The sequence below is a fragment of the Plectrocnemia conspersa genome, unplaced genomic scaffold (genome assembly GCF_051122295.1).
Source record: "Plectrocnemia conspersa isolate PC_06_02 unplaced genomic scaffold, ASM5112229v1 ptg000010l, whole genome shotgun sequence".
Classification (NCBI taxonomy): Eukaryota; Metazoa; Arthropoda; class Insecta; order Trichoptera; family Polycentropodidae; genus Plectrocnemia; species Plectrocnemia conspersa.
In genome coordinates this window covers 10,973,887-10,998,753 of record NW_028277174.1, presented here as the reverse complement: position 1 = coordinate 10,998,753, position 24,867 = coordinate 10,973,887, and the positions used below count along the sequence as shown (strand labels likewise).

The window sequence follows — 24,867 nt, the reverse complement described above, 5'->3', positions numbered from 1 at the left end:
TAATACATTAGAAATACATTTTACCACTTGACGTTACTTGAAATTACTTTAAAATTAAATCAACAGTTCGCTACGATAAATAAATTAATAGCATTCTATCCAATTAAAGCTACTGTGATTTACTAATTGGTTGCATCCTATATGCAATAGCAAAGGAGCAAGGTAGTTATAATATATAGTTATAATGAGGGTCTTGAAAAAATTATGCATTTATAAATAAAAATTTAAGTTTATTTTTTTTTTATGAAACAAAAAAATAAATAAATGCACGTATAGTGAAAGTTCGATTCTCACGAAACGAAACCCTTATAAATAGACCGTTTTCAGACACACGGCAATTTTCTGAAAGGCATTTTGAGGGACAACGATTTTTTTACACGAAAAGTCAGCATGTGACAATTGTTCAGGAGTATCGATCGGAATAATAAAGTCAGATAGCAAAAACGGACATTCCCTGTTTATATGACCAAATATATATATTTTTTACATGTGTGAAATATGGTAATTCAGAAATATGATCGTAAAGTTACATATATTTTCTTTGCTTTAAGTTTTTATTTGATTGAAATAAATAACTAAAATAGTCGCAGTTCAACGAATAACAATATACGAATAACATTTATAGGATTTTATGGATTAAATTTCATAATTTTAATAATGTTCATCTTATACACATTAAAAAAAATATTACATATAAATAATTCTAGTTGTAACATTATACCTTTGGCATCACATGTTAAAGGTTATTAATTAAATACCATTGTATTATATTTATAAATTTTATTATTAACACGATGGAATTTTATTTTCCTTGATACACATTTTATGAGTTACTCGTGAATAAATTCAAAGTTTCGGGTTACATAAAACCATATTATTTTTATGTTCATTGAAAATGTTATGCGTGGGAAAAATTACATTCTTTTGCATTTGAAGGGCAAATATATGAACGATATTTGAAATGTTAGGGTACATATATTTATTTGCTTTATAATATATTAAGTTATTAAGTTTTATAGTAGCATAAAAAAGGCTTTTGCAGGATATCAGTGGTTAGTCAAATTGTTTGATTAGTACATTCTGTATTTTTTCGTGTAATGTTTTTCTAAGCATATCTAAGTTAGAATATTGTATATATAATAATGTTATAACAATATAAAGAATTATGCTGTTTATTCAAAAATAAATTAACGAACTTGTTAAAATACTATAATAAATATTTATATATATTTATTTAATTCATGTTAATTTAATGTAAAGCCACACTGTATTCATGAGAGAAACACATCATTCAGCATTTCTCAGAATTATAACGCGGAAATAATTATGTATTGTTATGTATTGTTGTATATAATAACCATTTAAAGTGTATAATATCGTATATAGTAAACACTCGTGTATTATATAATATACTAACCACAATTTGAGCTATATGTTTGTATTGTAAGCTTAACATTTGCGTTAGATAGACAAATATGCAAGCATGTATATAATATATATTGTTCAGACTTAATTTATAGGAATATTAAAAAAATAAAAACCATATAAATTACTGAAAAGTAGGACTTTAAATACATGTATGATTTGAAGGCAATATATTCTTATGTCATCTTTACACGTAATTTTTGTGGTATACCTTAAATAATTGATGTTACAGATAAATTTAGTGTATATAAAAGCTTTCAATGAATATATATATATTTGAATTAAAAATAGGTTTTGAAGAAGCAAGTCCTTAACGAAATATATGTACTTCATATATTCTTTTTAAGATTTTTGTGCTAATTATAGTTATGTTATTAATTAAAAATTAGACATGGAAAAAAATACTCGAATTTAGCTTTAAAATGATTTTTTCTATAAAATTGTTAGTGTAAACAGCAAATCGGTAGCTTGATTTAATAAAAAGCAATATCTGTCTTTCTTTAAAAATAGTTTGGTTTCTTTAAAAATAGTTCAATAGCTCGATGATTTAATTTAACTGTTATTTAGTTTTTATCTAGATTCTGATATAATTTTTTTTTTATCGACATTGTTAATAATATTTAAATAAATAATTATCTGTTCTCTGCTAATAAAAATAAATTAAATAATTATTTATTAACAGAGAGCTCATTTAGTCTGTAATAAAACCTTGTCACGAATTTTATCATGCTGTTTTCTGAGAATAAACATTTCTTTTCAAAGACAAAAGTTTATTAAAAACATTTAATTTCCCCGATCTCTATACAAAATATTTTACATGTAGTATCTAAACTTTTTCTTTGACTCAATTCTAGAAATTTGGGATTTTTATTAGATTTTTTACATATATTATATTTTATTTAATATTCAAATATACAATATTGTATATAATATAACTTTTTAGTGTGCAAATATTGATTTTATTTGTTCAGAATATTAAGCAATATTTTTATTTTCATTACGTCTGGGTAAATTTTATAAATTTTTCTGTTGAAAAATGCTTTCTTGAAACATATTTTTTCGTGTTCATTTATATGTATCTGTGTATAACTAACATTAAATTGCCTTATTGAACTATTTTTTTATAGTACAGAGATGATATATGTAATTATAAAAAAAAATCGCTATCTGATTTCATAACTGTAATTTATTGTTTATGTGAGTATTCAGCTATCATAACATATGTTTCGATTCTATGTACTGTAAGAAACAGAATTAGAACCTTATTAGCAATGTCTTATGCATAAACAAAAGTAATAATGGCTAACCTTTATTAAAATATTGTGGTAGTTTCAATCAACTGCATAATTAAAAAAATGATTTATGACCATTTAGAACGAATGAAATGAAATATCAACTCGAAAGTAAGGCCTAAAATAAAAAAAAATCGGTTATTAAACAGTTGCATTATTAATTGATAATATTTCATGGACCAGCTATTATCACATCTGTTCTGAGGTGAAAACTACCCTTTGTTTGGAAACGATGTGCAATTGACAATGCATTTTACTCTGTAAAAAATGTATATAATTATTTTTACTCTCATTGTTAACAATTGCCAAAAGTAGCCTTACAAGTTTGACTAGTAATACGTTAACATATTTCGTGGATATGTCAAAGAAACGAGTCAATTGGCTCGCCAATATTTTCATATGTGATTATCTGGAGCTTGTTTGAAACAACATATAAAATATGAGACACTAGGGCACAGAGATGCAAACAAGCAGACAAACGGGTAGAAGCAGACGGAAGAAGGCGCATTTACAGCACAAGACACATCAACGGATAGTCCAGAATTATCACAAGATGACATGCCGACAATAATTTAACACGATACTCCAGCAAAGACTTTCCCATTCCGAGCTTTTTGGGCTTCGCCACCTGATAACAACAGCTACATTTCAATATATATGTGCTATTTTATAAATTTTATATTTTCTTCCGCAAGTGTCTAAAAAAAGAAAAAAGTTACTAAGCGAAGAGAAAAGTATATACCATAAGCATTCCATATTGCCTTTAAACAATTTGCAAAAAATAATAAGAATGCACATAAAAAATGTTGGTAATAAAATTTACAAAATATTAAATAAAAATATAGTTTTGATACTGGTATTATACAAAATTCTGGAATTTCGGTATTGTTATGTCGCAACAAACTGTTTCTTGCCCAATGCGAATTTCGTGTCTTTATATATTATTACAAGAACGAAGGTTGCATAATTACTAAAGCTTAAGTTCAAAATGTCATTTGTTAACAGCGTTAAATATAAATTAATAATGAGTCTGCCATATAGTATTAAAACTACTATAGAGATGATTTTAGTTTAATTTCTCAATGTTTATATTTTGCTTTATATTATTTTATTAAATACAAATATTTTAGTAAATATTGTGAAAATAAACGATTTGACGATATTTTTATTAAAAATTAAAGCTCTATTTTTGTGTATTATAAATATGCTATATGATTATTTTTTACTGTTGACAGAATTTAAATAAACCTGTATTAATAAATCAATTGAAAAATATCGAAATACAGATATTAAATACACATATGCTTCCTTACTTACAGTCCTAATTGCTAGTCAATTTCAAGGATTCTATGTTAATATTTTAACAATCATTTAAATATACAATCGATTGTTGTTGGTTGCCGAGTATATAAAGAATTGTTTTTTGGATGCTATTGTAAAATATATTATACTGATAAAAGTATGTAGATGTAGAAATAACAGTAAAAATAATTTTTTCATATTAAGACAAATAATTTTTGCGCTGACTTGGCTGCTAGAATTACAAATATCTTTCTAGAAATTTTAACATTTAAAATTTAAAACTTAGATAGTGCTATGTATAGCAGTTGTTTAATTTATATTATCATAATTTAATGAATAATTTATTGCTTTAAAACGCTTACATAAATTAGCATATTTCAGGTATATATTGCATAATAATACTTTAGATATTTGTGAAAGTCTAACCGTTTCTATATTGCACTAGCTTATATGCGTACGCAAATAATTATAATTTGTCACGTTTTCCTGTAACGTAATGGATAAGACCCGGATGCCTAATTACGTTACCCGTAATCGGCAGTTACGAAATTTGAACTTTTGTCGTAATTCATGGTACATATTACGGACTACTTAATTAGACATTAAATAAAATTATTTCTATTCTGTTCTTTTTCAGAAGCGTTAATATGCTTCCGGAAATCCGGTTCCCTTGTCAATAATAAATATACAGTTATATATTGGAAACATGTCCAGCGTTGCGTTATTGATACTCTGGACTAATTATAAATGGTCGTATATTGCTTTCACTGACGTTTTTGGATAAAAAGGAGATTAAAAGTTTCATATAACATGTTTTTATGCACACTCCCTTTATGTATCATACATATATTATGTTTCTACTTTGTGGTATATATATATATATATATATTATATTCTCGTGGCTTACGTCTCATAAATCATACTTACATTTCTTCAGTAAATTTGCAAATAAATTGCAGGGAAATACTCCTAGGTAATTTCTGTTATTTGTGTCCATAATTTAACACAAAAGAGAATGATTCATGAAATCCATTTCATCCGTCGGTGATTTAACTACTCAAATGATTATAAATGCATATAGTGTAATATCTAAATTACCATGTTGTCATTCATAATAATGATAGCTGAATCTAGATATATATGAGCCGATCTTGATCTTTTTTATTAAATCATACCATCGCATAATTCATCTGCGGGATTAAGAAAAGCTAAAAATACATAATCTTTCATGATAAATCGGAATTAAAAATATATAATAATAAAAAAAAAATTTATACTTCATAAAAATACATTGCATAAAATTTTTTTTTGTATGTAATGTATTTTTATGAAGTAACAAAGTTATTTTTTTCATATGATATCTTATTAAATATTTTTTTAAATCTTTTAATTTTATTTATGCATGGGACGCCACTGGATATAAAAATAGTTCAACTTACACCGTTTATATATCGTGCTTTTAATCAATAATATATATTCTTTCAGGTTTTGATGTCGAATTGTGTGACTTATTCAGCCAATTAAACATCGCAGCTATTTGATATAAAGGTTTATTGAATAATTATAATATTATACCGATATTCGTAGAATTTAATTCAAAAAGGTTATAAAAGGCGCTTCTTACAATTTGCAATGGTAATGTTTACAGAAAAGTTTTTTACAGAGTCGAGACTTTCATTAAATTTTTTTAAAAGTGAGAGAAGGCAATGGCCGTACTGTTAAACCTTGCCCATTAAATTACAGACCCTTCAACGAACCATTAATATGTGTCCTGGATATTTACCGATGTGTACAATAATACTGAACGATAAAATGCGGTTCAAAAATCATAATTACATTGTATAAATATGAGCTATAAATATAAATATATTAAAAGGCTTAAAAAATCTGGGGAGCGTTCCTCAAGTTCTTGGGTGTTACACGATTTATTTCGTGTTTTTTGTTTCGTAATGAATTATTATGTAAGGTTGTTATAAAGAAAAACATCTGTCTTCCAGATGCTATATTCAGTTATAATTTGACTAAATCGAAAACTTGCCTAACCACAAATGTATTTTTATTGTTGATTTTTTACGTTTTAGGTAAGCTTCTCGAGGTTTTTCTTTCGCAAATGCTCTTGAAATATGTCATATTTTGTCGCATGTTTTATAGTGTAGTGTCGTTTTATATTACATTCTTTTAAAATAGACACCACTTCATTGCAAATTAGACATATGCATTTGTCTTTGGTATTCACAAAAAAATAGAATAAAATAAAATATCAGAACAATAACTTTTGGGCTGCACCTTGTATATTCTAACATAAACTTCAAAGCGACCAATTAAACCTCTAATATTTTTATTAAATTAATGTCAATTTTTTGTACAGTATCCAACAGATTTTTACTGCACATGGAAGTACACTTTTGCAATTTTTAAAGAATTTATGAATTAATCTTGATATATACTTTAAAAAAAGTACTACAATTTGTAAGTAAAATATTGATTTTACGCTGCATGGTCAATAAATCCTTAGCTTAATTTATAAAACGGTAGCTTATAACATAAACTTTTTAATTTTTGCTATACGCTTTTATTTAGACATTATAATTTCACTTAAGTGAGATTTAACTTGATCAGTTAAATATTATAAATTTTAACATTGTGCGAATAATTTAATATTTATATTATATTTATAATTTACAATTTATTAAACAATTTCAATGTCGGAGCTCAAAAAAGCTCGGAGATAGTCAGACTTAAATGGTCTTAATTTTGCTGGAATAGTATGAAATCTTAATGTTAGAAAGTGTAACAAAGTAATCATATATATCAGCCCGATTTAGTAAATGTTTTTATAAGTCTCATTAGACTAAACAGTCGTGGGATTATAGTTAAAATCTCACGAGAAAAGCTCCAAATGATCTTGGAAAACTTTTTGCATTACCCAATAACTAATAAGTTTCATTCAACAACTAATCTTTCGTACACGCTTACGGCACTTTTCATACTAACTTTAATAAAATCCTTAGAAATTCCGTTTTTCTATACAATCTTGTGAAAAATTGTACCGAAATAATTGCGTAATATGTTTTAATCAGATCTTCGAGGTTTGAGTAAAATTATTTGCATTTTAATAATTTACTAAATATTGTATGTATAACAGTTTATAATAAAAAAAACAATAGCTAACTTTTATCTATCCATTTATTCAATATTTATATTTTTTAGTCATTGACTTTAACTAATTGGCTTTATGTTTACAACCCCCTTTTTTACAATGTGACGCAATTAACGTTTCACGTGTATGTATTTTTCAGGTTTCCTTCAATGAAAAGACCGGCATAAATGTCACTACTAGCGGAATGATGATAATGGACCCGTATTTAGACGAGGAGTACAAAGGGATGCTGTTTGGCAGCACGGTCGTATATCCTGATTACTCAATGGATGCTACCAAGCAATGGTTCAACGATACTTGGCCACTAGCTACCTTTTTTAGCTCAGTCGTGTTAAAAGACAATTCTCCTGAGAACGACCTGGACTCGAGCGACTGTAACGTGGATTTGCCGTACGTAACAGAGGTTAGTATGTCTATTTGGTTATATTAGATAGACTCAAATATACAGGCCACGAAAGTTTTAAACATTTTAACAAGGAGGATAGAGATGTTTTTAGTTAAATTGCAATATTATTTTATTTATATAATACGTGACGAAATGTAGACGTAAAGTATTATGGTTTAAATGATGGTTGTCAACCCTATAAAAATATTTAAATAATGGTCACAACTCTAACTAAATTTATAGATGCCTTTTTAAATCACAGATTAAACACCATACAGTATAAAAGCACTCCTAATTGAAATTAAAATTTGAAGTTGTTTTAAACATAGTCTTTAATACCTAAAAATAGTTGATTAGTGTTGTTACGTGAATTATTATTATTTGTGTGAAAATAGCAATGTAACTTATTCGTTGGTATCTACTACTTAAAATGCTATATTATTGGGGGTAAAATACTCTTAGATTTTTTTGCAATACGTACGTACGAATCAGGCGTGTGTGGAGAGATATCCTACTATATAAAGTAACCGGCACCAAAATAGCACGTCCCCAATTACCGTGTTATTGAGGGGCTACTGTATATAGCATTAACACTAGTCGATGTATCGTCAATTGCTTTTCGTGGAAATCGTACTATTTGTTGATAATTTTACTCCTTAGATGTTCTTTTAAATAAATGAATTATTTTATATTTTACTAAATTATTTTACTGATCCAGATTCCCACAAGTATGTCATTGAAATTTAAGTAATTTTTCATCAGCTTTGAAAAGCTTTGAAGTTAACTTATAATCGAATTATTTGCAGACCCTAAGATGTAATGTTTCTTTGAAAGAATTCAACTTTAACAAAGCCATTAAAATAGAAAATATACTTTCCATCTTTGACGCATCCTCTCAAAAGTTTTTAGTAGCATGTTCACTTTGATTTATTAATATGGGGCATCGTCTTAAAAAATCCTAAATATTTAAATTAAATTATACAATATTGAACAGCTTGTAATAATTTGGCTTATTGATTAAAATTTAAAATATTTTTTTGTCAAAATTAGGATACCCGTCATAATTGCTGAAGATAAAGGAGAGCCGACAAAATTAGTCTTTAGTAAAAAAGGTTCAATAAAACAGTTCGATCAAAATGTCATGATTATGCCTAAAATATTTTATCGCAATAGATGTTTTTTTCTGTTATACATGTTGATCTTAAATCTGTCAACATGTTTGTTATCGGCGAAGTTTTCTATAGAAAACCAGCTGTATATATATACTTAACATATTATAAACCTGAGCTAACTAATATTAAAATAAGTTAAATATTAGTAAGCAATACATCTCAAATATTTGTTTATAATAAGATATTTATTAAAATGTATAAGTAATAGTATTTTAGACAAAAATAGGGCATTAGCAGAATTTGCATATTTTTAATGCATTTACATATATTAATGCTGAAATGTTCCTATACGAATGTAAAAATGTGTTTGATGAGAAAGTAAATATAATATTATATAAGGACTCTAGAAGCTAAGGGATACAAGTTTATGAAACTTGATTTAACCATAATTGAGTTGAGCATCAAGAGTAGTTCAAAGAAAATATTTATTACATTCACGATTCAAATATTTTTTTCTCATATGAAAAACTTTTAATGAAAACTCTTCAGCAATTTTGAATTTTTTTTTAAAGAGGTACTAATATCTTAATTTTCTAAGAGCACAAAAATGGCAAATACATGTAGGTGTAACCATGTAATGATGGTAATTCATAGTTATGACAAGCTTTTAAATAATAATAATTAAGTTGTACAACAATATATGTACAATACAGATCGTACATATGTACAATATGGATACTAAATAAGTACATATATAATTATAAATGTAGTTTATATTTGTGTATTAAATTTGCACAAAATGTAAAATTTAAATGTTAATTAATATGCTAACACACGTACAAAGTGACAGTGACAAGGAGTAACTCAATTAACATATTTACGACTACGATGCAATAACTAAAATTTTATGTTCGTAGAATTTTATGTATCATAGTTAAATTTAATTAACAGTTAGTAAGTTGTTTATGTAAAGTTCGTATATAAGTGGCTTAGTTCATTTAAAAAGGCATTGTTTTTCAGTTAAGCATATTTTTTCGCTTTGTTTTGCTAAATTAGATTTCGGAAGTTTAATTTAACTTCCGCGAAACGAAAACTCATTAATCTCCGGTCATATTACGGCGGTTGTTAAAAAGTAAAATATTATATAAAATAATGAAAACGAACCATTAATTAAGCTGCTAAATAAATTAAAATATTATTTTAATTAAATAAGTATGTTTATTCTGCATTTTATTATGCTTTTTCTATTGGTACCTCTTCATCGTATAAATTAATGAGTATTATATATACTAATATGATATGATAATACAATTTCAAGCTTTTAGTCTTTAGATTCGTACTCAGGTTGTTTCTTTTGACTTGTACAAGCAATTCGTTCGATGTTTAACACAATTTCGACTTGGATAATTAAAACTATCTCTGGATTTCTCAACGAATCTGAAACTATTTTATAAAATAAACAATAATTTATTTATCCATTAGCAAGTAGGCTTCTTTATAATCTCTTGAGTAATAATTACATTTTAATGAAATTTGTGTTATTAATTATTATTTTAATGTTAAAATTAATATTAACTCCTGAGCACTCTTTTGAAGAGTTTTAAAATGTTTTATTAAATTTCATTAACAATTCTAACTTGAAGCTAGAGAAAAAGTTTGACACGTGTCTGGAGAGTAAATGTGTTGATCGATTATTTAATTTACTATTACTTTTATTTTATGAATTATATCTACATTTGAGTTATTTGTATAATTTGTAGTATATTATCCTTATGAAAAAATATTCAAGTATCACTCATAATTTTAATGTCTGAATAAAATATATTTTCACGCTTCAGCATTTATTTTGTTCAATGAAAAATATTTAATCTAACATATACGCTAGCATGTTTTTATAATATATTTAGAATTTACACTCTTGATCGTATTTGCGTAGCATACAATGGTTCATATCTTCACGCATGGCCAATTTTATTTGCATTATTTTTGTACAACACGTTCACGCTTGAAATAATAAAAAAATAATGTAAACCGGTAAAACATCATAAGGTGGATGAATAAAAAATGTGAGATTGTGAACGAGACGTGATAAATAAAATGAAAAACTTTGGCGGCCACTCAAAGCAAAAATTTATCCAATTACCTCGCAGACGAAAAAGCGAAAAAGTTTAATACATTTACCAGGTTCAAAGCTAATATCAGTTAATTAAATGGATGATACTAATTTAAAGCAGCTAAACACTGCATTCAATTATTTGATTACATTTTATGTTACAAATCTGACTATTATGCTTTTTAACAGGTTTCTTCAATGCATCATGATGGCTATTAAATTATAGTTTTTGCTATTTAATTTTATTTAGAACTAAATTAATAATACAGTTTTACGTGGGTGTTGCCGTACAGTTGAATATTTACCATAGTTGATATGCGTTACATTAAAGTCGAGTGTCAAGAAAATTTCATCACAAGATGGAATTCCCTTTGAGAGTTAATATATAAGCAAATAGTATTCAAAGATGCGTGTTTTATTAAAAAAAATCAGCGCGATTGTCTCGTAATATTATACGTATGGTCTATTAAGATCAAACGATGTATTTCTTTAATATTTTTCATTAAATATTTGCGCTGAATTATTAATAAAAAAACAAGTAAATTTATATCTCAAAATATACATTTTTTCAGCTTCTGAAACTAATACTTTGTTTACTTATATACATATATATATATATAGAAAAATTGAAAAAAATATACATTTTAGAGTTCTCTGATGACCTTTCTGATAGCTTCCATACCTTCCAAGATCTTAGTTAGGGCGATTTACTCGCATGTATATCATTTAATATTGCATTAGAAAAAGCGGTCAGAGACTGTACATATCATGCCGATGATATTACAAAAGAATACAAAAAAATTGATTAAACTATTTTTTTTAAAAATAAAATTTAAATGCAAAAATAAAACTTTAAATGTGATAGTACAGTGGTGCTTTGAATTACGAGTTGATTTCGTTCCGTGATGAAGCTCGTAACTATGTAAAATCAATTTTCTCCATTGAAATAAATTTAAATGTCAGCCAATTTAATGGGAAAAATTAAAATGGATTAATGGCAATTGAAATGGTTAATACCTAAAAGTTACGAAATATTTTATTTTATTTTTCTCGTAATACAAATTATTGCATGTCGAGTCAAATTAAAAAAAAATCACTCGTATTTTGAAATATTCGTAAGGAAAGTTACTAGTACCTAGAAATAATCTCGATTTTTTAACATACAGTTATTGAAAATAATTTTAGAAAATAGTAGTACCTTCGCATTGAGTAGAAAAACGCCTTTTCAAGTTTTTGTGTTGATTGATCTTGGAATAATGAGTATCCTTCAAATAAATTTCTACGGAGCTGCATATTGTATGAATTTAATATGAAAATAAATGCATCATCTGCTACAAAAAATGATGGTAACATATTATAGCAACATACATGTTTTTAATTTTATAGATGTGTATTGAAGTGGACTACATAACTTGGGGGATGAAAAAGTCAAACAGGTTTAAATTGAGGCATATCTAACGAAGAATTAGCAAACAAGGTCGATACTCTGTAGTTTATTACACATATATGAATTATCTGATTACTATAAAACAACAAGATACATTTGTATTGTTTTGCGGAAAAAATAAGAGATACAACTATTTCTTTAAAATCAGATCAATAGGGACAAAAAATGGGTCCTTTGTGACTAAAAAAAACAGTGGCTATCTTACGCAGAAAGGGCGATTCCCAAATTTGGATTGCACCCTAAAAATTATTTTCTTTATTTATGGTAGGATTACAAGGGTATTATTTACTTAAGTGTTAAAACAAGGTTATACGGAAGTGAATAGTAAAGTTTTAAGTCGATTGAGTATTGCACTGAGTAAAGAGAGAACATTTTAAGTGAATAGGCAAAAAAATATCCTCCAACATAACAAAACACTGCTAGATTGATTCAGGATTAAATCTGCAACCTTGTTACGAAGTTTTATTGCAGCCTCTTCCGACTACTACTTGTTTCTTTCAATGAATTTTTTTATGTGAAAAATGTCCAATTAACTAGAATAACTGAAATCGGCTTTTATGGTTTTAATTCTAAGCCAGAAAATTATTACAAAAGGGCAGTACCAATTTTCATAAAAATAATCATAATATTATATATAAAAAACCTAAGATACTGAAAAATGATATCTGAGTTTTACTTATATTATTTGTAGTTAATTATTATTATTAATTAATTAAAATTAGTTTGTTATAGTAAATTAAAATGATTTTTGAAGTATTATGTCGATAAAAGTATATTTAATCAAAATTATATTTAGCATATAATTTTATATACATATATGTTTCTTATATTTAAGATAAAATGTTACATGAGCAATCACAAAAAAAAATAGTTGATTGAAAAAATATTACACAAAAAATCATCACAGGAACATCTTTGGTAGCTGGAAAAGGCAGATAAGAGCAGTGATATTTTATTATTAAATCTTAAAACAAATCTACAGTTAACATATGTTTTTTACATAATTTTATGTTTTTGAATTATTCCATAAAATTATAGATTCAAACGACTATTTTCTCGTTAGAGCAATTAAAAATTACGATATTTGTTTCATGTTTAGTGTCAAAAATATCTACACGAATTATGTACATTTATAGTAATTAATATATAAGTAAAGCCACTTAATCTATATATCATATATGTATATATTATATTAGAATTAATTCATAATATAATAGATATACATACACTCACATATACTGCTCTATTGACTGTTATTTCGTAGTTATTATCTAATATTAGGATATTTGATATATGAACTATCATTAAGATCTTACTTAAGATTGGGTGAAATTTGATAATATCAATCTCCCAGTTATTTGGTATTACGGAGATTAAGGAGCAAATCAACAAACGCATGTTTTGATATAATCGGCTTCAAAGTTAGTAGTGTTTGAAATTAAAAGCAAACTAAAGGCATTACTATCACCGTATTATCGGTGGCATGAATTGAGTTTGATTTTAATATTCGTATAATTTTCATGATATGAATTGTACTATTTTACTTTTCGAAGATGAAAATATGTATATAATTTAATAATTTAAATATTTCATGTCAGACTTTTATAAGTAAAATAATCTGTTTTCGGTTATGTATGTTTTTTTCCGTTTCAACTAACTTTATATTATTCTCTTTCAGGCCATCAACACGACCTTGTGCAAATCGATACCGTGGAACGCCAGGAATCCAGACGAAAACATACGACACATGCATTCCCACAATCTTTATGGATCGAACCACGCCAGGGCCATAAAGGATATATTAGATTCGTCGCCCTTAACACACGAAACGTTCATAATGTCTTCGAGCGCTTCCACCGGAGACGGAATAGGGCACCATTTGCAAAATGTGATTACATCTTGGGACGGAATGAAGAGTACCTTTAAGAAACTCGTCGCCAATTCGATGGCAGGTGTTTATGTGCAGAGCTCTCCAGTTTGCGGGGATTCTCCAGATGTATCCAATTTTGAGCTTTTATGCATCAAATGGTATCTGGCATCCATCACAGTTCCAATATTCTATGTACAATCAAACAACGTTAGAAGGGATCCGTTCGCTTTCACCGGATTTGCTAAACAGTCTATTGTGAACGCCATCAGGACCAGATACAAGCTCATGCCTTATTACTATACAGTGCTGAACAAAAACGAGCCATTGCTCAGAGCGATGTATTACGATTTTTATTATATCCAGGACGCTTTTCTAATCGACGAACAGTACATGGTGGGCGAGGCCGTGATGGTTGTACCCAATTTCGACGGTTCACAATCAAGTGTAGGCGCGTACATGCCCCTCAATCAGACGTGGTATGATTTATGGGGTGGATTCAAAATTCCAGATAGCGATTCGGGATGGATGGAGATCCCGACTTCGGAAACGGACGTGGCCATGTTTTTAAGGGGAGGATATATTATTCCAGTCCAAGAGGTAATTATTGCAATCATTAACGCTATCGGATTTTGCGTAGATCATCTCTCAATAAATCAATGCTTAATCAATATAATATATTTTAATATTTTAGATTCTTTGATATATGCATACGTAGAAAGTGTGTGAATAGAATACTATGATATTAATAAATTGGTTTACAGATCCATATTACTTTAAATGCAGACGTGTATAAGGATATTAAATACAGACAGATAAAAATCATAGTCATTTCAGTATTTATGGCACTACGTTTACAATTATTATTTAATCAAAATAAAATTGTGTTTAGCCACTTATCCTTTTTCTAACCATTGTGCATTATTAAAATAATCCATTTATCATCACACGTAACAATAAGATGTATAAATGGTTCGCCTTTATGCAGTGACAGTAACGAAAGGTTTTACCCAATTTCTCTTCTAACGCTTGTATAATTAATTAATGCGGCACCCATTTGTACAGCTTATATATCTTGCCAAATAGTTTTTAATGGTTTAATATGATTGGAATAGTAACGTCACACATTGCTGCTAATTTACGGGTAGTTAGAGATGTTTTCCTACAGTTTTCAGCTTATCCTTATCCACATACATAAATCTCGTGGCTCAATAGTCAGATTTTGAATCAGTCATAATATTTTCGACAACACAATGACTAGAATTTAAATTAATAATATATTTTTTTATTTATTTACCTACCGTAAAATAATAAAAAAGTAGCCGCTTTGGGTATTTTGCTATTTTGGAAGCAAAACATAGAGAAATATTCAAAACCTTTTAATAAAAATGTAACATCATAACCAAACTTGTGTTATCTGCTTTACTTTAGTTTAAAAAATTGGTTATCTGCATTGAAGTAATTAAGATTAGCGTAGATATGCAAAATCACAACATCAGATTCTAAGATTCTCATCTCATGCATAAAAAGTTGAACTTTTGGTTAGGCCACTTGATGTAAAAATAACCAGAGAACAAAAGCACGTGTCATATTATAGAAATAATAATATAAAATACGTTTTTTTACCACAGATCTTGAATTAAAGTCATAGTTTTCCTAAGATCTTCATTTTTAATCGCCTTGAAAATACAATAAAATCTCTTTGTAACGAATACGGAATTTCCAGTATAACGAATCTTCAATTTGTCACCGAAAAACTTTCATGCAAAATGTTTTCATTGTAACGAAGACTGATCTCAGTATAACGAAATATTTTGATCCGAATTTAAGAATGACATTACAACTAACACGTCCTTGACTTGGCGTGTGGTTGATGTGTTCATAAGTGACATTCAAGGTGTTTCGTTGACCCTCAAATATAAAATTTTTTATTGTGATCATTACAGTATACATAAAAATAGATAAAAAACGATCTTTTAGTCTTGTAAAAAGTTATTTTGATGCTGTATATATATATCATCTTTCGTACATTCAATATAACAATTTTTTTTCTTCGGACCAGTGAATTTCGTTATACTGAGATTACACTGTATTTCTAAAAATATTTTAAAAATAAAATTTTATTGTAGTTTATGATTAGAGACCCCTAATAATAATTTTAAATTGTTTCAATATCGAATAGTAAGCTATAAAATATTCGAATATATTCGTAAAATTAAAATGGTAACAGTATTTTAAATTGTATTTAAATTGTATCAAAAATAATAAAGCATTAAATGTTGTAAACAAAATAATTAGAAATTTTAGACAAAAAATAACGGGTAATATTATTTTACAAGTTAAAATTTTAAAATAACGGTTGATATTTTTATTATTTTATCGGTTAATATTTTTTTTTAATTTTTGCCTTAAAAATTTTTTTGAAAGTGTAAATTTTAAAATAACAGTTAATATTGTTAATATTTTTTTGAAAGTATAAATTTTCGACTAAAAATTGAGGGTCAAAAATTTTTGTAAACAAATTTTAGACTAGAAAATAACAATTAATATAACGACTAAAATGCAGCACCATTGTTTTTGCATCAGTTTTTACGTTTATATTTTCACTTTTTATACTTTAAAACTCCAAAAATTTAGAATATTGTCCAAAACTCAAAAGAACATAAATAATTGTATATAATTTTGACAAAATAAAGGTAATTCATTAAATTGTGAAAATGTTCAGAGGTATTACGACTTATTTAAAAATATAACTTCATTTAAACAAAACTCATGACTTATATATAATCTTATGATTTAACATATTAATATTGTTTTATTATGATATTTTAAGTCTGATGTATCACGTTTTCTATTTGTCTGAGCAACTTATGATTTTGAAGAAATAATTTTATTGCCAAGTAACATATTTTTATTTAAGGCGACTTAAGTGGTACGTACATTAATTAGTTTTAAAAAAGGAGGAGTAGTGAAAAAATACCATGAAATTTAGAGGAAAAGCGAGAGGAAAGAGGAGCAGTTGTGGGAGTTGGCAATGAAAAAATATTTTTATATTTAATAAAATTGATTTATATTTAATCTAGATTAAATATAAATCAATTTTGAAGACTCTTTGAATGTTATAAAAAAAAACGATACAAACGAGTATATTTTTTATAAAAATGTTATTTTGAAGCGAATTAAACATTTTTTATTTAGAGCGTATGCAATAACTATTCTATTTGATTTCTTTTCAACAGGTATTTTTATCTCTTACTTGTTTCATTCGATATTTTTTATGCAATATTTTACATATTGCCTAAGCAAAATTCAATCCCCAATTTTATCATAAAAATCTTATATCTTATGTATATTCTCCGTGGAAAAATATTTTTCTAAAATATTGACACGTGATATAGGCAACATGTGGAATGTGTTCAATATACATTTCATGAAATCTTCGAAAAAAGGGCGACGCATAACTGAATATTAACAAGGATTAGAATATGTGGTTATATACAAATATATTTTCATTGTCTTTGTATAGTTAGTTTCAGTTAAATTTGCTTACCTTTATTAGCATATTCGATTAATATTTTTTTGAAATTATGACTTTTATATTTAATTAGTGATACTTGAACAGTGTTTATAATTGGTAATTTTATATTATTTTATTAATATACAGCTAAACTTTCTAGTTAAAGCTACTTTATTTTTATATATTATATCACTGCTCTTGAAACATTTATTTGACTTGATAGTTTTTTTAATATTTCAGACTTTATTGTTGAACGCATTAGACACGCGAATCAATTCAAGCTACACATTGCTCGTTGGATTGAAATACGCAGAAGAAGATAAAGGTCAATACTCTGGCGGTTCTTTGTACTTAAAAAATAAGACGTCTATACACTTTGAATCATCAGACAAGGAATTCAACGTCACTAACATACTAGCTTCTAAAATATATTTATGTGACGATAAAATTTCATCGAGTATAATCGATCGCGTCAAAGTTTACGGTTTGGAACACAAAAATAACAACATGGACAATTATTATGTTGCCAATGATTTAAACATTGACTTATGCCAAACTGTGGAAGATCAATATACACACGTGTATGTTTTTAAATAATTGTATATAATATGTATATTATTTTATGTAAATAAATTATTTAAAAAATAATTTCTGTCATTTGAAAGATTAATGTTTGGGGTATAGTGTCCTATAGACGAACTTGCATCGCTAAATGTGGATAACTATGGAATAGAAAGATTAAAAAGCAACACAGTTATGTAAACCAAAACTACGTTAAAAATCTGCATAAATCGCTGTTCTTACGGAAATAAGCCAGTGTCCAAGTAAAAAGATAACGCTACGTTTTTAATGAAATTGAATTGAATTTATAATAAAAAATCAATATTTTACAAGCACACTAATCAATATAATATTATTTACCACAAGCTTTTTAAATTGCCAATTTAAATTATTATTAACAATATTAAGACTATGCAATATAATATTTATTATTTTTTATGTTTCATAAATAAATACTTGTATATGTTTACTGCTTGAGCTATATTTATGTATTCGTGCATTGTGGAACCAAAAAAAATATAAAACCGTAAAAACAACTATGCGAGTAATTTTGAGATGAAAATCAAGGTTGTAAATGCTCTGACACGTGTTCGCATGTGTAGGTAAAGTCAAACCTTTTGATAAAAATAAAAAAAACTCTTTGTAGGGAAAATATTTATATGATACCAAAATATGTATAAATGTTTTTAAATTAATAAGTACTACATATACGTAGAACAAAGAAAAAATCAAGTTTGTTTCATTATTGCATTTATAATAAATTATTGTATAAAATATATTTAAATATGTATATGTATATTTATATATACATACAGTAGACCCCACAATAACACAGTAAATTGCGAACGTGTAGTTGTGGAACTAGAGAATACTGGTACAATTTTTTACGTACGAATCAGGCGCGAGTGGTGAGATATCCTCCCTTTGGCTCGCTCACACATAAAGTAACGGACATCCAAATAGCATGTCCCCAATTTACCGTGCTATTGGGGGTCTACTGTATACATACACACACACCTATAATACTAACCTATATTAAATATGTATGTATGTGTGTGTGTAAGTATATATATATATACATACACACACACATACATACATATTTATTATAGGTTAGACGATAAATAATTTAGCATGTGTGTTTTTCTGCAGTTCAATAGAGGATAAATAAATATATTTCTTAGGAATATAATAAATAAAAAAATATTTCACAAAATCGTGTACAGTATAAAAAGCAAATTTTAACAATATAGATATGTGTAGGGTTGAATAGTTTACTTAATTTTTTTATAAAATCAAATTAAGTGGAAAAAAATGTATGATTGTGTTTGTGAGTGACATTGAACAAAGAGAATGTTTTATATTTGCCAGAAAAAATCATGTTTGATTAAAATATTGTGTATAAAATACGATAAAGTTGTACTATTTTTTTTACGTGATATATGATTTTCTGTATTGAACACGCAAGGGATTTGATAATTTTAAACCTACGGTTTTTGCATTATCTAATATTTTTATATATTGTATATAAGCAGTATTTAATATTTATTAGAAATATCTTTAATAAAATTTGCATACAGAAAAAAACAAAATGAGCACCAAGTTAAGAATACAATAATAAGTTAATTTCAACTCATAACTCTAAGTAAAATTATGTATTGAAAATTAATTGGGAAATATACTAAAATCAAATTTCTATTCATAGACACTAAAAATAAAATATTTATTTTAATATAAAGTAAACGCTAATGCCTGCACTACACTCTCTGGAAGTTGTCCAAACCGAAGTTACAACTGACCTACGACTTCGTGTAAGCGACCACACTGTCGCAAATTTCATATGCCGTCCGGACGGCGGCTTCTGTCACGTACAGCCGGCATATTTGCGCGCGATCGAAAAATGTGCCAAATAATCGCAATTTTTAAATTGTCATATTATTAAAATTACGCTACTGATTATTATAAAAGTTTGTGTGGGCACTCACCAATACAATATCAGTGAAAACTTTTCGGTCGTAAATATTCAATTTACGCAAACTCTTTGTCGGCTTTTGCAAAATGCCATAAGGCATAAAAATGATACTTCAGAATACGAACACCACATCTGTGACTATCCTAGAATTTGTCGACATCGATTCTAAATAAGAATTCGTTATGGTGTGACATTTATATAAACCGATCTAGGAAAATACATAAGGATATTCGAAATGATTTTTTTTAACAAAATCAAGCACCACTAATTATTTTTTAATTATTTAATTTTATATGAAAAAAAATATAAGAATTTACCTAAAATATTCGAAGATGTCAGCAAGAGTCTGTTGAAATCCCCGATAAGCATGTGGTATTATAACTTGACCACGTGACCACGATGCAGCGCTCGACATGCGTGTTAACCATGTCGAGCGATGTTAACCATAGGATGCTAGTTACTCGTTCTATCTCAGTTTGCGAAACACCATATAATTATCTCTCTCACTCTCGTTATTTAACACGCGAGAGAGCGAAAGGGGAAGTATCTCACCGCGCGCGCTCGAAATGGCAGCTCCGACTTCGGTCCCTTTGACTCCGGTCCTTTTGCCGACAATTTTTGAAGACGGTCGAAGCTGGCCAAGTCGACTGAATTACCCCCACTTTACCTCCTCGGACCACTTCCAAATGATTTTAGAGCGGGCAGAACCGAACTCGACCGAAGTAACCCCGAAGTAACCCACTATATTCTCCGTCCTTGGCCAACCTTGGAAAACTTCCAGAGAGTGTAGTTCAGACATTATTATAGCGAAATTCAGTAATTTAAAACTTGAATATATTAACTTTATAGCACATAGTGTAAAGAATTTTATATATATTTAATTTCGTAATTTTTTGTATAGTTAGCTTTGATTTAATTTATAAAAAGTACAGCGGAAATTCGTGCATAAATTTCCACTCGAATTTTTAGAAAAGCTATGAAAAGGCGGTATATCTAAAAAAACTTAAGACTCAAGGTCACAACATTACGCTACATAAGTGATATTTTTGTACTAATAAATTCATGACCCTTCTCGTCTGATTCTTTTGCCGCAACATTCATTTTATATGCGTGGAATACTAAGATTTAATAAATCCACATACAACGTGTTTTGTCCACATACTGAAATATATCGAATTGTGAAAAATAAAACGTGAGGTTAACGTATGTAGTCGCATTATAGAGAGTTATTCTCAGTAATAGGAGCTTACTATATTTTTATTATGTTATACATATATTTTATTGTAAGTTATTAATGAGTTGTAAGAGCAAGATGTAATGTTAATATGTATGTACATATATTTCGTTGATATAATTAAAGTAGAAATAATGTTATATGTGTAAGTACACATGTAGTAACACGAATGTAGACTCATCCAACAAATTAGTCAGATAGGAATCAAATAGCATATTAAACTATCCATAATTTGTATGCGGGAGTGTTGAATTATATAATGGAATGGAAATAAGATAAACTTTCACACAGAATATTTTTTTCTGAAACTTTTGAGATAACTTTTACTTAGGAACACAAGCATGAAAGAGCTTTTCACGGACAAGTTTACTACTTTTTAATAGTTCAGTAAAACCGACAAAAACTTAAATGGTTATCCCATATTTGAAATAAAATAAAACAAGTTAAATTTCTATCGCTCAGTTCGTACGTTCAAGTGTAACGGAATTATCCTTTGTGAATTTATAAACGGAAGTAAAGAGTAAGACTTTTATACTTATTTTACAATAAGTTCACTTAGTAGGAATTATATACGAGTTTCACGTGATATACACATTTAGCATCTGGATAGATATAAAAGTTTTTATGAAATAATACATCGTCAAAGCATTAGGATTCTATATATATATATATTAAATATACTCATATGAATGGATAAGAGATATAAATATATATGAATTATAAAATACTTTTACTTATTCAGATTTATCAAATGTTAGTGTTATTAAATATAAACAATAAGTGTTAGTTATTTTAACAATCTACAGTTATATCTATACAATGTAGAATCGAATTGATTGTTGGGATTTCAATAAACTGGATTGAATTATTTGATAATAGAATAACAATATCTTAACATATAATATAATAGAATATATACTGAATGGAATAATTCGGAAGAGCAAAATTATTTATATCAAATCATTATATATTTGTGTATATTATATTATATATAAAATATATTAATTTAACATATGTTTATTAGTAAATTAAATTATTATTAATGAAATTTATTTTTATAATAAATAATATATTGTTCTCATTGCGTATAATATAATTATTTAAGGATTGTGTTTATTTCTATATTTAGCACTAATGTGAATTATAAAGAATTACACACGTCGATCCTTAAACTTGAACGAAAAGAGGGAGCGCATAATCATCTATCTAAATTCTGTTTAGAGCTTTTGAAATTTCATTTTAGTAAAACCTATTTTAAACATAGCGACTAACATTTATATGATTCATGAGAGAGTTATATTAATGCCATAAATGTAAAGATTTTGTACGCAAATATTAAGTTACATGAGCTGTGTTTATTAAAATAATAAATTATCTTTTTTATAATATTTTTTTATAAATTTCGTCACACATTAAAGGTACTTACTGAATTGATAAATAAAATTATATCTAAAATATTTAAGGAACATACATATATACAATAGTTATGCAAATAAAATTGATCCTAGCCATCTTTGGAATTCTATTTTCATGACAATGAAAATACAAGTCGCAATTTATTCGATACTCACGGTTTTATAAAATGTATGAGATAATCGATATCGTTTGCCTCCGTCTGTAAATAAGGAAGTCCCGTTGTTTATTATGCGGGTATGGAGAATAGCAATTATGTGGGTGTTTAGGATCTGTGAAATAAAATTTACGTAGGGTTACAAGATACAAAAATAAAAGGGATGGAAGTATATTCTGAAACCAATTAAAATAAAAGAAAATATAACTATATTAATTTTTATTTGAAAAGAAAATGTATTGTGTAATTATTTAATCCACTGAAAATTTATCAGTGAAAAAATCTTTTCATTATTGCATTAAGAGCACAAACGAAAGTATACCTTTTCGGATTTAAGGAATCATATTGAGTTGCAAAGTTGGATAAATAGTTCAATTATATATTTTGTTGAAAACTTATTTGTATATTTTTACTTTAAGTTTAATTAAGAGACCATATATTTTTAATTCTTAAACTAATCCATCGGTCGCAAATATTTATTAAAATATTTCAGAGGTGCTTTTTAAACCTACAAATGTTTTTAACTGTGTGAAAATATTTTTCAAACATAAATTTACTATCAAAATAAAGCAATTTATCATTAGTCGTCTAGTAAATAATCCTTTGATAGGATATATACAATATTTACTTTTAATAAGTCGAATGAAATATTTGGATTAGATTATAAATCATGAAAATATTCTTTATTTAAATTCGTGTATTGATTTGTAGATTTGTCTGTTTAATAAATGATAAATAAAGCATATTTTTCAATTAATTATAAAACAGTAGTATTCGAATTTGCAGTAGTATGTGAAATAAATCCATCAAACTTGAACACGCGACTATTGTACATATTAATTATTAGTGATACTACAATTTAAGCTAAATTAAATTGATTTAATACTTATATTCAAACAGATTTAAATTTTTGAGACTGTATACTATTGTTGTATATTGTTCTGAATTTGGAGATGCGACAAGGGTTAAGGTTCTTCCGGGCGAAGTATTTTCATATAATAGAAATAAACGTTTGTTTGTATTAAGGCTGTTGACGCAATCTTATATATTTTCGTTAGAAAGGAAAATATTTGAAAAATATTTTTTTTATATAATTTGAAGCTATCTACACATTTATATAAAGATATAGTAGAATATTTAATATACATGCACTTATAGAATTAATTAATCAACATTGTTTGATATTGAATTATCGCTGAAATACATAATATCATATCAAACAAGGCTAATGTGATAAACAGTAATATTATAAATTAAATCATCAATGTTTCATGCAACATTATATTGAATAGAGATAGTGGCATTAAATTATTAAACATCCCTGTTTAATGTTATTTTTTTTTAATTAATGAAACTATATTTTATCTCCTAGTTTATATTATTATTCATAGAACTGTTAATGGCGCCAAACTAACATTAAGCTTGATTAAAACGTTTATTACCAAATCTGAACAAAGCATTTTCACGTTTCATAAAGTTTTAGAGATCTTTGCAATGATAATTAAGTGGCTGAATAAAGAAAACTTTCTTTGACAGACCTCTTCTAATTAGTGTTTTAATATACATATAGTAATCACAAGAAGTCTGACTAACAAATAGTTTCTACAATATATACATTTTAAACATATATTAAGAATCAAACACCTGTAATATAAAACGTGTTTACACGTAAATAATATTGCTTTCAAGGTGGTGTTTTTCAATTTGAGTCACGTATGCTAAACTAAACCCGCATTTCCGTTTATTATTCTCTTCTTCGCGTACTTCTAGTAAGAGAATTGCATTTGAAAAAACCTTTCATCTTAGATTATGGTTCTAGCAGCTGTGGAATCCATTCCAGAAGTGAACTATTTTCAGCATTGAATTTGCTGCAATTTTATTTTAGGAAATACTAAAAATTATAAATCTCA

At 27.0% G+C, this 24,867-nt stretch overlaps 1 protein-coding gene across 1 annotated transcript in view; it reads left to right on the top strand.

Moving 5' to 3' along the window:
• LOC148230610 (lysosomal alpha-glucosidase-like) overlaps window positions 1-18,226 on the top strand; it is a 43,480-nt gene extending 25,254 nt beyond the window's left edge. The window contains exons 5-7 of the mRNA XM_088194648.1: window positions 7,319-7,582; window positions 13,915-14,703; window positions 17,861-18,226. Coding sequence (XP_088050774.1) covers window positions 7,319-7,582; window positions 13,915-14,703; window positions 17,861-18,217 — 1,410 coding nt within the window. The 3' untranslated portion in view covers window positions 18,218-18,226. The remainder of the gene's footprint in view (window positions 1-7,318; window positions 7,583-13,914; window positions 14,704-17,860) is intronic.
• Window positions 18,227-24,867: the final 6,641 nt, after the last annotated feature.